The sequence below is a fragment of the Bos mutus genome, chromosome 10 (assembly GCF_027580195.1).
Source record: "Bos mutus isolate GX-2022 chromosome 10, NWIPB_WYAK_1.1, whole genome shotgun sequence".
Taxonomy (NCBI): Eukaryota; Metazoa; Chordata; class Mammalia; order Artiodactyla; family Bovidae; genus Bos; species Bos mutus.
Window position 1 is genome coordinate 18,895,690 of NC_091626.1, and position 13,532 is coordinate 18,909,221.

The 13,532-nt window shown below is 38.3% G+C and overlaps 1 protein-coding gene across 5 annotated transcripts in view; it reads left to right on the forward strand.

Moving 5' to 3' along the window:
• Positions 1 to 935: 935 nt before the first annotated feature.
• BBS4 (Bardet-Biedl syndrome 4) overlaps positions 936 to 13,532 on the forward strand; it is a 45,769-nt gene continuing 33,172 nt past the window's right edge. Inside the window, exons 1-3 of one of the 5 annotated variants that reach the window (XM_070377392.1) lie at positions 1,092 to 1,159; positions 8,310 to 8,473; positions 9,061 to 9,112. In XM_070377392.1, coding sequence (XP_070233493.1) covers positions 8,312 to 8,473; positions 9,061 to 9,112 — 214 coding nt within the window. In that variant the 5' untranslated portion in view covers positions 1,092 to 1,159; positions 8,310 to 8,311. Of the gene's footprint in view, positions 1,160 to 8,309; positions 8,474 to 9,060; positions 9,113 to 13,532 lie in introns of those variants that run through there. The other 4 variants (XM_005905601.3, XM_070377393.1, XM_070377394.1 and 1 more) reach the window with 4 other exon arrangements.

Sequence of the window (13,532 nt, forward strand, 5' to 3'; positions counted from 1 at the left end):
TCTAATGTCTGATAATCTACGGTACAGCTGATGTAATAATTGAAGTACACAATAAATGTAATGCTCTTGAATCATCCCCAAACCATCCCCCCTACACTGGTTGTGTGGAAAAAACTGTCTTCCATGAAACAGATCCTTGGTGCCAAAAAGGCTGGAGACTAGTGCTCTAAGGTCAGGGATCCCCTGTATTTTGCTCATCACATAGGTCTTGGTACTGGAATGAATGAAGCTCAAAGAAATGACTGGCTCATGTTAAGCAGTAGTCAAATTTAGAACTCATGTTTGACTCCACAGCCCACGTATTTTCACAATCACCCCGTGGAAAGACAAAGCATTTAATTCACCACACCAGGGGCTAGAAAGGTAATGTAAAACGGCCCAAGTGTGCTGGGAAGCCAGGACTATGGCAGAAATGGTGAACAAATGCTACCTACGGTAGCAGCCAATTTTCAGACCTGTTTTACCATCAAGCAGGACTGCACACCTATTGTCGGATCTTTATTTACTCCGAGGCCAGATTTCTGGCTTTCTTAAGAAATCTCCTTTTTAAGTTTCCGATCAATACAAGACTGCATTCAAATACAGCCCACCGGCAGGATTTGCAACCTCTAGCATAAACAGAAGTGGGAGGCTGATGAGGCGGGTAATACCTTAGCTGGATAAAGACAGCCAAGAAAACTACGAATTTCTACGTAAAGCGAAAATGAGGTTCTCAGCCGTAGGGTCTGTAGGGTCTGGGCTTGGGAGCCGGGACTCCCAGAAGGCGGCTTGAAATAAACGCTGGGTGGCGTCAAAGCTGGGCAGGGCCAGGAGTGGCTGTACCCAGCGCTGTCGGGGTTTCTCAAAGAACGTCCACACAGGGGCGTGAAGGCGGTAGGGGCTGACCGGGACGAAGGCGACGACTGGCTGCGCATCGCCTCACTGGCTCCTTTAGAGCCAAGTGGACCGAACGGAAACGCTCGACCCGTTCCGACATTGTAGAAGATCCTCAACCTCCCAGGCAAACCCTTCTGCTCGGCGATCTACTTCTTTCCCTGTTCGGCCCCTCCCCTCTTCCCCAGTCCTACGAGTTCCGTTTGCCTGGTCGTCTGGGAAACCGTCAACTTCCGGCCTCGCAGCGGTGGGCGGAGCTAAGATGGCTGAAGAGAAACTGTCTGCGGTGAGCTTCGAGATTCTGTTTCGTGTGTGGGCCTCGGGCCGGGGTTGCGGTTGGGCAGGGTCGGGCCGGGTCGGGCCGGGCTGAGCAGAGCGGAGAGGCGGGTAGGCGGGTAGGCCGGGTGGCCTGTGTCCCACGTAGCGGCCGCTGGAGAAATGCGGGGCTGGGCCGGACCACCTCGGGTCGGGCCGGGTGACGCGGTCGGGTTCCGGGGAACTGCTCGGCCTGGGTCCCGGCTGAGATCTTTCCAGTTACTGGGCTTGTGCTAGGACTGGGGTTGCTCTTGGAGTGCTCCGGACAGAGAAGTGAGGTTTTCATCAGAAAAGGCTTTTTTACTCGCCCCATGCTTTCTGTCTTACGAGGTTAGGGAAGGAAGCACTCTCACCTGTGCAGACATTTCCTGTTAATCTCTGGATTAGGCAGTGAGGCAAATCCTGAAAGCTTTCTAGTGCGTGTGGGTCGGGACCGTGGTTTGGCAAATATAGGAATTCAGCTGGTCTGAGTTAAGCGTTGATTAAATTCCACGAAACTGCTAATACAGAGTAACTCAGTTGAATTCAGGATGACCCAGTAGTAGTTATTTTGGAGGCGTAAATTCACAATTGGCTCTAATTTCTATCGAGTTCCAAGTGTGAAGCTTTGTTTCCCTTGTTTTAATGTTAAATTTCCAAGCATGTTCTGCGGATTTGTTAAAATGACTTATTTGTTGTTATTTTAGTGGCTAAGTCGTGTCCAACTTTTTTGTGACCCCACCCGGAATTTATTGTCCTTTTAAAAAATATAGGAGGCAAAATAGCAGTCTTTGACAGACTGTTTTATGCCTTAGTTTTGGCTGCTGAGGAGCACGGCCAGTAATACCTGTCGGGGGTTTGTTTGTTTTCTAGTCTGTCTTAAGAGAAATCACATTATTTTAGTATAATGAGAAAACTCTGTATACAAACCATGAGGCCCAAAGCAATTTATTAAGCTACGAATTAAAAACAAAATTAAAAGCGTTATTAATGTTCTTAGAATTTAGACATTGAAAACATGATAACTTAAGCTGCATAATCTTAAGTGTAAGGTATACAGGGCAACATGACATTGCTGCAAATATAGCTTATTCTTCAGTGCTCATTGTAGGTGTGGGTCGGTATTCATGAACAGAATATGAGTGTGATGGCAGAATTGTCCTATACTTTTGAATCCCTGGTAGTGTATTAAAGAGAATGGTTTATTTTGATATGATTTAGCACTTTGGCTGCAAGTTAATCATTTTCATTATTATCAAATTTATTGCTAGCAGTGTTACATTTATAATAACTCATCTTTCAGGTTAGGGCTGAATGGAAATTTGAATTTCTCCCCTTTTTGGAAATTATATGGCATCTTGTAATAGAATTAAAAGGACCTAGCCATGCCACCGGAGAAGGCAGTGGCACCCCACTCCAGTACTTTTTGCCTGGAAAATCCCATGGACGGAGGAGCCTGGTAGGCTGCAGTCCATGGGGTCGCTCGAGTTGGACACGACTGAGCTACTTCACTTTGCATTCTTCACTTTCATGTACTGGAGAAGGAAATGGCAACCCACTCCAGTGTTCTTGCCTGGAAAATCCCAGGGACGGGGAAGCCTGGTGGGCTGCTGTCTATGGGGTCGCACAGAGTCGGACACGACTGAAGCGACTTAGCAGCAGCAGCAGCAGCAGCCATGCCGCTCCACCTGTATCATATTGAAATAAAAGCAAACCGTAAGCACCTGGTCCACTGGTGTTCCTTGCAGTACTGTTTATAGTGGCAAAAAGCTGGAAACAGTGAATTCCCATTAGCAGGGTAATGGATGACTTCTGATATTCCCATACCAAGGAATATTATGCAGCCATTAAAAAGAATGTCCGAACTATATATTGTTGATGTGGAGGGATTTCTGTGGTGTACATTTAAGTAAAAACTAGTTGTGGAGTGGGGTGTTAAAGAAAATTCAGAGTAAATTTTAAAAATTATATTGGGTTTATTCAGTGATATAGCATCCAGTCTAGGAGACAGAAAGGAGCTCTGAGGAGCTGTACAAAATAAAATACTTATAGGCAAAAGGGAGCAGGAACAAGGAAGTTATAGACAAAAGGAGGGTTGGTTATGGCAAGGTGCACTTTCCTTCAGGGGATGGCAGAGGTCTGTCAGTTATAGTATACAACTAGTGCTGATCAGAGGACCCCTGATTGATTTAAGATTCCATTTCTGGGAGAGCTGAAACTAAGCCTCGATATGGTGACTTGGGGCTTAGCAAACAAACATGAATCCATGTTGGGCCTGTTGTTAACAGGGATATTTTGTGTGATGTTAATTTGTGATGCAAAGGAAAAACGTGTAGATCTGTAGATATGCGTTTATAGAGGAGGAAAGAAGACGAAAAGACTTAAAATTCAGAATTTTGAACACATTTGTAAGGAAAAATCTAAGAATTCTACAGCAAAGACCTTGAGGCTAGGAGACATCCCAGCAAAATGAAGTATGACTAGTCCAGTGTGGGACACAGAGAAATTCTAATATGCTACTGAAACTACTGAGGATTATTACTTGTTCCTTAGGAGAACTGGGGACTGATATTTCTGTCTTATTTAAGAATATATAATAGTTTAGAGAGCTTAACGAAACAAGTGAATAACTGGTTTCCTTGCTTTATACCTAAAAACATTTTTATAACTCCCTAATTCCTGTTTTTTTTTTTTTTTGGTGTGTTTGTGTAAATACCCATCATTCTTCCTGTAAATTACAAGATTAAACCTTTCAGAACAGAAAGCAAGAATTACTAGTTGCTACTACTTGCTCAAATATAGTGCATAGCATATATCATCTAACATGAATGTTAGATGAATAAATAATCATAGAGCTACTTAAAGATGAAGAAGGAATCAAAAAAAAGTAAGGAACTTACTATATATCTCCCAGTTATGAATGAGATTGAATGGGCTAAGAGAATCCTTTGTATCGCAGAATGTCCTGGAAGATCTTTTGAGAAAGAGACTCCTCAAAAAATTGTAATTTATTTTAATTCTACTTTGTGCAGAAAGAAGCACTGCTGATTCATGAAAGGGCTTTCTGACTATTTAAGACTCTCTAATTAATATGTTCCCCAAAGTTAAAAAAGTCCCATTTAGATAAAAAAAATTTGGGGTTCTTTAGCCAGCTTTGTTGAGGTATAATACACATACCATAAAATTTACCTATTTTAAGTGTACAGTTTGATCAGTTTTAGTAAATTTATATAGTTGCACAGCTGTCACTACCATTCACTTATGTCCATCTCTCAAGAAAGTTCCCTTAAGACCTAACTACAGGTATACTCCTAACGCCAGCACATGGCTAATCTGCTTTCTGTCTGCACAGTTTTGCTTTTTCTACAGTTTCATGTAATGGAATCACTTAGCATGTATTTTGAGGTTCATTCATATTGTATGTAATAACAGTAAAAGTTTGTAACTTTTTATTTCTAAGCAGAATTGATGGATATTTAGATTGTTTCCTGTTTTTGGCTATTTGAATAATGTCACTATGACTATTGGCATACAAGTCTTGGCATGCCTGTGTTTTCATTTCTCTAGGAGAGTAATTGCTATGTTATTTGGTAAGCTTATGCTTTAAAAAGAAACAAAACCTAAAACTGTTTCCTTAAGTGGCTAAACTATACTATTTAACATTTCTATGAGCAGTGTATGAGGAATTCAGTTTTTTCACATCCTTGCTAACACTTGGTATTGTCAACCTTTTTGAATTTAGCTCATCTAGTGGGTGTGTAGTAGTGGTTATTGTGATTTTAATTTGTATTTCCCTAATGAATAATGGTATTGAATACTTTTTTATGTGCTTATTCATCCATATCTTTTTTAAGTGTCTCTACAAGTCTTTTGCCCATTTAAAAATGGATTGTTTCGTTTATTAGTTAAGAGTTCTGTGTTTGTTCTATCAAGATAATAAAATAACTAAAAGAACATTATAAATTCTTTTTTATTTTGAGGTCTTTTTGGTTGGTCTGAAAGAATAAAAGGTTATTAAAAGTTTTAAAGAGCAGTGCTATTCATCTTTGAATACAGTGGGGATTGGGGCACTTATTGTCTGCACAGTTGAAAATCTAAGTCTAATTTACAGTGGCCCTGTCTATCCCTAGCTCCCTTGCATCTGTAGATTTAACCAGTCTTGGGATATGTTTATATTTTTACTACTGAAATAGACTCAAAATTTTTACTTAAAAAAAAATATTATATATAAATATTAAGTATTTAATATATAAATTATACACAAGTTTAAATATTTAATATTTTTACTATTGAAAAAAAAATCTGTATATAAGTGGACCCTCAGAATTCAAACCCTTGTTGTTTAAATGTCAACTCTATAATGAAAACTTATACTTCACATGTTAAGAAATGAGTCATTAAAAACTTACCTAAATGTCTCTTTCCTGCTGCATTTTCCTTTTTTTTTTTTTTTTACCAGAAATGATCTCATTCCTTAATTTTATGTTATTCTTTGGTTTTAAGTATAGCTTTTATCATACTTAATATCTTTAAATAATATATTGATTTTTTTAAAAAAATTAATGTTTCTTCATTTTTTAAAGCTATGAGGTATCTTCTTACAGGGAAATGCTACAATTTGTCCATTCTGTTAGATAGAGATTTGGGTTATTTCTGATTTTTTTCACCTTTATTGAGGTATAATTGACAAATAAAATTTTTACGTATTTATAATATACAACGTGATGATTTCATATACACACACACACAGTGAAAGCATTCTCATCATTGAGTTAATTAACACACCCATCACCTGTTTTGTGTATGAGGACAGTTAAATTCTATTCTCTTGGCAAATTTCAGTTATTCAGTACAGTGTTATTAAATATAGTCACCATGTTATGCATTAGATCCTTAGACCATATTCATCCTATAACACCTGGCAAGCACTTTTTTCTGTTTCTGTGAGTTCAGTGTTTTGTTTTTTTTTCCCTTCTGGTTTTTAATTAAAAGAAAAAAAAAAAAATGCTGCTGTGAACAGGGCCAGGACTAGGGCAAGGCAACTTAAGTACTAAGGATGCAAAATTTATTAGTATCTCAGACCTGGCTATGAACACTTTTATATATGTCTCCTGATGTAAGAGTTTCCCCCAGAGTATTCCTAGAAATGGATTGATTGCTGGTTTATGGGCTACATCCATCTTTAACTTTATAGCTTATGGGAAATTTTGAGATGATTGTAGCTATTGATGCTTGTACCACCAGTTCTCATTGCTCACATCCGTGTTATATTTACAGCTTTAAATTCTGTCAACATGGTGGATATGAAATCTTAAACGAGAGTAATTTACATTTCCCTGATTAGTATTAGTATTGTTGGTTGTCTCCATTTCCTTTTCTCTGCAATGCCTAGGTCTTGTGTTTTATTTAATTTTCTACCTCAATATTTGTTTTTCTTACTGACTTGTAATACCTACAGTTACTGCCTGTTACTTGTCTTTTTTGGCTTTGTTTTGTATTGCATATATCTTCCCTCAGTCTTCATTCTTTGCTTCCTTTTTGGAACAGAAGCTATTATTTTTTGGCTGTGCTGTGCAGCTCAAGAGGTCTTATTTAGTTCCCTGACTGGGGCTGAACCTGAGGCCTCAGCACTGAAATCACCAAGTCCTAACCACTGGACTACCAGAGAAGTCCCCAGAAGTTATTCATTGCAATGTCGTTGAATGTTTATGTCTTTTCTTAATTGATTTATGCTTTTATATCTTGTTGAAGACTTCCCTACCCTATGTATTTTTTTTTAAAGGCTTTAAAATTTGCCCTTTCCACATTAGTTTTCAATCTGTTTTGTTTTCGTTTTCCTAATGAAGCTTTTTTCTTGAAGTCTCTTTTGTCTAAATGTTAATATTGCTACTTTCTCTTTTTGCTTCTGTATTTTTGGCGTATGTGTTCTCCCTTTTACTTTGTTTTCCTTTGCCCTTTTGTTTTAGATGTTTCTTTATACAAAATAGCGTATATCTAGATTAAAAAAAAAACAATTCTGGCAATCTGTCTTTTAACTAGAGAATTTCATTTTTTTTCTCTATTCTGACTTTCATCTTCCTTAACAAAGTACTCAGATTTTTTAAATAATATATATTTAACTTAAAGTTCATATTTAAACCTGAATAATATAGGGATCATCAAATGTTTTATTACCCATTGCTTTCTGCCAATTATGCCATTGTTCAGTTTTTTTAGTTTTTGTATATCTCAGTTCAGCCCCACAAATTATACTTTTTGTTTGTTTTATGCAGTAAGTAGATGCTTATACTTCCATATTTTACCAGTTCCTTTAGTTGTTCTACTCCTTGCTTCTGAGATTATTTTCCTTTTTCCTAATGTATGTTCATTAACAATTTATTTAGGCATTATAAAAACTTAAATTTTGTCTGAAAGACTTAAATTTTGCTGTTCTTGAATGTTAGTTTTGATTGGTGTAAAAGTTCAGGTTGGGAGTTGAGAAACTGTTTTTTAGGGGGCCAGTTGTAAATATTTTGAGCTTCATGGGCCATATATTCTCTGTCACAAGTAAGTCAATTATGCACTTATAGTGGAGATCATTCATAGGGAATATGTAAACATGTGAGTGTAACTGTTCTGATAACATTTTGGTTGTAGACACTGAAATTTGAATTTTATATAATTTTCATGTGTTCTAAAATATTAAAATTGTTTTTAATATGAAAAATGTAAAAATCATTCTTAGCTTGCAGGCCATATAGCAATAGGCTGGATTTGACCTGTGAGCCATAGTTTGCTGATCTCATGTCTAGGTTAGTATTCACTTTACTTAGTACTTTACTCTTGGGTAAGGTACTAATTCTAATTATTCTTATAATGTCAATGATATCTTCTGTTTTTAATTGTTGAGAAGTCACCTGTCAGTCTAATTGTCGTTTTGTTGCTGATAATCTGGTGATACGTTTTTTCCTTTGGCTGGTTTTAAGAACTTATTGTCATTGGCGAGGTCCTATGATGTATCTAAGTGTGGATTTATTTTCATTTAACTTGGTTAGAATTGGTTGAGCATCCAGAATCTAAAGATTCGCATGTCTCATTACTTCTGGAAATTTTCAGCCATTATTTTTGCTTATGTACAACATGCATGCATGCTGTCGTTTCAGTCATGTCCGACTCCGTGCGACCCTCTGAACTGCAGCCTGCCAGGCTCCTCTGTCCATGGGATTCTCCAGCCAAGAATACTGGAGTGGGTGGCCATGGCCTCCTGCAGGGATTCTTCCTAACCCAGATTGAGCCTGCATCTCTTACTTATACCTTGCATCAGCAGGCAGGTTCTTTACCGCTAGTGCCACTCGGGAAGCTTCTTACACACAACATGGGAGGCAGATTAAAAAAAAAAATTCATTTGAAGATTTTCTGCCAAGTTATAGTATAAAATAGTGTGTCTATGATATTAAATAATGGCTTTGTAAAAATACTCCATCCTAGAATTGAGTGCTTGATCATCTCTGTGTAGATGACTTTATAGGCTTCCTCTTATCAAAATTGTGATTTTTTTGGTTTTGGTGCAAATCAGTATAGCATTGAGTGTAATACTAATATGTTTTATAATACTAATATGTCTAAGAACTTAACACATTTATTTGTATACTTTATATCATGCATTACAGTTCTGTATAATAAATGCACATTGTAAGTATATACAATAAATATGCATTATGCATTATTAATAATTGGGACAGCAAAAGTGCAACTTGACATTTGGTTTTTAAACCATATTCAAAATAATTCTTTGTACTTTTATGCAGTTAATAGATTACTTGCATGATTGGAGAGCTGATGATTTTTATTTGAATGCTTCTTTAAGCTAGCAAGATTTATGGTGGTACTTTAACATAGGCTTCTTCATTTCAGAGAACTCAGCTTCCTGTGTCTGCTGAATCTCAAAAACCCGTGCTGAAAAAAGGTCTGTATATAATTTCATTGCGTCTGTATATTTGCACAGATTTTTCTGTCTTATTGATTCTATTCTGCCATATCTAGCTTTCATTTTGTGAAGTTGTTAGATATTAGGGGATTGATTTTACCTAAAAGTATGTTTAAATGGGGTTTTATTTTAATATATAAATGTGTACTAACTTTCTACTTGTGGAAAAACCACTATAAAGTTCCTGTAGTATAGATCAGGCCTCAAATAATCTCATGTATATGTGTGTTGAATAAGTGTGAGGTTTTATAAAAAGTCTGGGAAGCCTAACTTGGTGAGGACTCAGCGCTTTCACTGCCAGGGGCCCAGGTTAGATCCCTGATCGGGGTAAGATGCTGTGAGATGCAGCAAAAAATAAAATTAATTAATAAAAAAAATAAAATCCAATAGAGGTACGTACTGTATAGAGGAATAAGATTTCTTCATTTGTTAACCTAGGAAATCTTAGGAGGGTTTGCATCCCGTTTGTCAGTGACTATACTGGCTCTTCCTCCATGTTCACCCAGTTTTAAAGGACTGGGTGTCTTATCTACTTCCTAGGCCTTAGACTATACCTGAACTTTTTGTTTAGCAGGAGAGACCATCTGTTTTATTGTTTATTCATTTATTTATTATCTGCTAGATGAGGAAACATGGAAGGGTATGCGTTGCCCAGGGTCTTCTGTGTTGCTCTTGTTTGCATACCCGAGTTACAGTCACCAGGCTATATGCCGTTTTGCAGCATGCGTTCTCCTGTTGTTTGCTCAGAGTTTTGATTTTGTTAATAAAGTGTTTACTTGGGGCATTTCTGTTTCTGTTATTCTTTGAAATTATAATACAAGTTGTTGGAAAATACTAACTTTCAGGAATTTATTTTCAAAGGTTTTTTTTTTTTTTTGGAAAACAGTTTTCACTGAAAGAACAGTACATCTACAATGTAGATTATTTGTGAAATTTAGATGAATTCTGCCAATGTCTAACATCATTGCTAATTTTTTTTTTATATTTGTGTGTATTTATTTGGCTGGACTGGGTCTTAGTTGTGGCATGCAGGATCTATAGTTCTGGCATGTGGGATCCAGTTCCCTGACCGGGGATCAAAGGGCCCCTGCATTTGGGAGCAGGAAATCTTACCCACTGGACCACCAGGAAAGTCCCCACTGCTAATATTTTAAACACCATTTCTGGACATGAGCATCTTCTTGCTGTGATATCTGTTCATTTAATCAGTAGGGTGATTTGGGACTTGTGCTATTGTAATCATCCCTCCAGTATTCTTTCCATACTTCCTCCAGGGTCATGTCGTGTGGTTCAGTTGACTTCCAGTCCAGGAAAATTGTAATTAGTACACACCAATCAAGAATTGGCCCATGCCCAATTCAGGCTAATGAGATGAAAAGTTTATAGCTATTGGGAAAGGGACATATTGACAAGTATGCTAAAAAATTAAGCAGTGCCATAGTGCCCTTTGGGAGAAGGCAATGGCACCCCACTCCAGTACTGTTGCCCGGAAAATCCCATGGACGGAGGAGCCTGGTAGGCTGCAGTCCATGGGGTCACTAAGAGTTAGACATGACTGAGCGACTTCACTTTCACTTTTCACTTTCATGCATTGGAGAAGGAAATGGCAACCCACTCCAGTGTTCTTGCCTGGAGAATCCCATGGACGGAGAAGCCTGGTGGGCTGCAGTCCATGGGGTCGCACAGAGTCGGACACGACTGAAGTGACTTGGCAGCAGCATAGTGCCCTTTCCAATCAGTTCTTCCTCCCTTCCCCACTGCAGAGCAACCACTTTCTGGTTTCTGGTATTAAAGTTTAGTTTTTCCTGTTCTTGAACCCCTCATACCTGTGAGTACTTAGCAGGTTCCAAGACCAGTGAGTGATAGGTATTTGGAATGCACAGATAAATAGGGCATGGATTCTGCCCTCAGGGAATTGACAGTCTTCAGGGCATAGGGAATATAAGCAAATAATTAAAGTGCAGTGTGTATTCCCTAGGCCCATCCTTCTGAAGGTTAAACATATCCAGTTTCAGCTCTTCCATGTGGGAGTTTAGAACTCTTTTGCCATTATTGCTTTGGCTCTATAGTGAAATTTGTTGGCCATCTTGGAAGTAGAGTGTTTAGAACTAAATAGAATATTCCAGGTATGATGTGAACAGGGCCAAGTGAAATGTCTGGAAGATAAAATCTGTTGATTTGGATCTTTCTGTTAATCAGCTAAGATTGCTTTGCCTTTGGGCAACCATTTTACACATTTGCAATACCATTGTATTGCATAGTGTCAGAGGTGTGATTCATATATAAATATAGTTCAATTCAGTTCAGTTCAGTCACTCAGTCGTGTCTGACTCTTTGCAACCCCATGAACTGCCGCACGCCAGGCCTCCCTGTCCATCACCAACTCCTGGAGTCCACCCAAACCCATGTCCATTGAGTTGATGATGCCATCCAACCATCTCATCCTCTGTCGTCCCCTTCTCCTCCTGCCCTCAGTCTTTCCCAGCATCAGGGTCTTTTCCAGTGAGTCAGCTCTTCACATCAGGTGGTCAAAGTATTGGCGTTTCAGCTTCAACATTAGTCCTTCCAATGAACTCCCAGGACTGATCTCCTTTAGGATGGACTGGTTGGATCTCCTTGCAGTCCAAGGGACTCTCGAGAGTCTTCTCCAACACCACAGTTCAAAAGCATAAATTCTTCGGCGCTCAGCTTTCTTTATAGTCCAACTCTCATATCCATACATGACTACTGGAAAAACCATAGCCTTGACTAGATGGACCTTTGTTGGCAAAGTGATCATAACTTTCCTTCCAAGGAGTAAGCATCTTTTAATTTCTAATGAGAAAATCAGCATAAGCTTATAGAAATTTGGAAAACATAGGGAAGTATAAAGAAAACGGGAAAAAATCAGCCCTAAGGATTAGTGAACTTTGACAAATTAAAAATCAGGGTAGTATTTTGAACAGAAAGCTTCCATATTTCACTGTGCAATCTTTAGATGTCTCACAGATGGCCAGCAGGCACATGTTAAGATGCTCCTAATTACTAATTATTAGAGAAATGCAAATCAAAACTATGAGGTACTGCCTCACACTGATCAGAGTCTTCATCATTAAAAAGCCTACAAATAGTAAATCCTGGAGAGAGTGTGGAGAAAAGGGAGCCCTCTTACACTGTTGGTGGGAATGTAAATTGGTGCAGCCACTATGGAATACAGTATGGAGGTTCCTCAAAAAAACTAAAAATGGAGTTGCCATATAATCAAGCAGTTCCATTCCTGGGCATATACATAGACAAAACTCTTAATTCAAAAAGATACATGCTTCCCTGTGTTCATAGCAGCACTATTTACCAAGCCAAGACATGTAACGAACCTAAATGTTATTGACAGATGACTGAATAAAGATGTTGTGTGTGTGTGTGTACATATATATATGTGTACACACACACAGAAAATTACCAGCCATTAAAAAGAATGAGATAATGCAGCAACATGGGTGGACCTAGAGATTGTCATACTAAACGAAGTAAGTCAGGAAGAGAAAGACTAACACCATATGATATCACACATGTGAAATCTAAAATATGGCACGAATGGATGTGTCTATGAAACAGAAGCGTACTCACAGACACAGAACAGACTTGTGGTTGCCAAGGGGCAGGGAAGTGAGGGAGGGAAGTATTGGGCATTGGAATAAGCAGATGCAGACTACAATATACAGGATGGATAGACAACAAGGCTCTACTGTATAGCATAGGGAACTAGATTCAGTATGCTATGATAAAGGTTTATAGTATATTGAAAATCTAGTATTTTGTTGAAATAGTATGTAACATAGTATATGAAATGGTATATATTTAGCATATGAAGCAGTATATATCATAGCATATTGAAAATCTAGTATAAAAAAAATCATAGTACTTTGTTCAAAATCATGGTAACGGTTTATCACAGTATATTGATTTAGTTCCCTGCGCTATACAGTAGAACCCTGTTTATCCATCCTGTATATAATAGTTTGCATCTGCTAGTTCCAGACTCCCAATACTTCCCTCCCTCACTTCCCTGCCCCTTGGCAACCACAAGTCTGTTCTCTGTGTCTGTGAGAGCACTTCCCTGGTGGCTCAGCTGGTAAAGAATCTGCCTGCAATGTGGGAGACCTGGGTTCAATCCTGGGTTGGAAAGATTCCCTGGAGAAGGGAATGGCTACCTGCTCCAGTATTCTGGCCTGGAGAATTCCATGGACTGTGTAGTCTATGGGGTTGCAAAGAATCGGACATAACTGAGCAACTTTCACTAAGGTTTCACATGATAAACCATTATGGAAAAGAATATGAAAAAGAATAGATAGATATAGATGAGTCACTTTGCTGTATAGCAGAAATTAACATTGTAAATCAACTATACTTCAATAAGAGG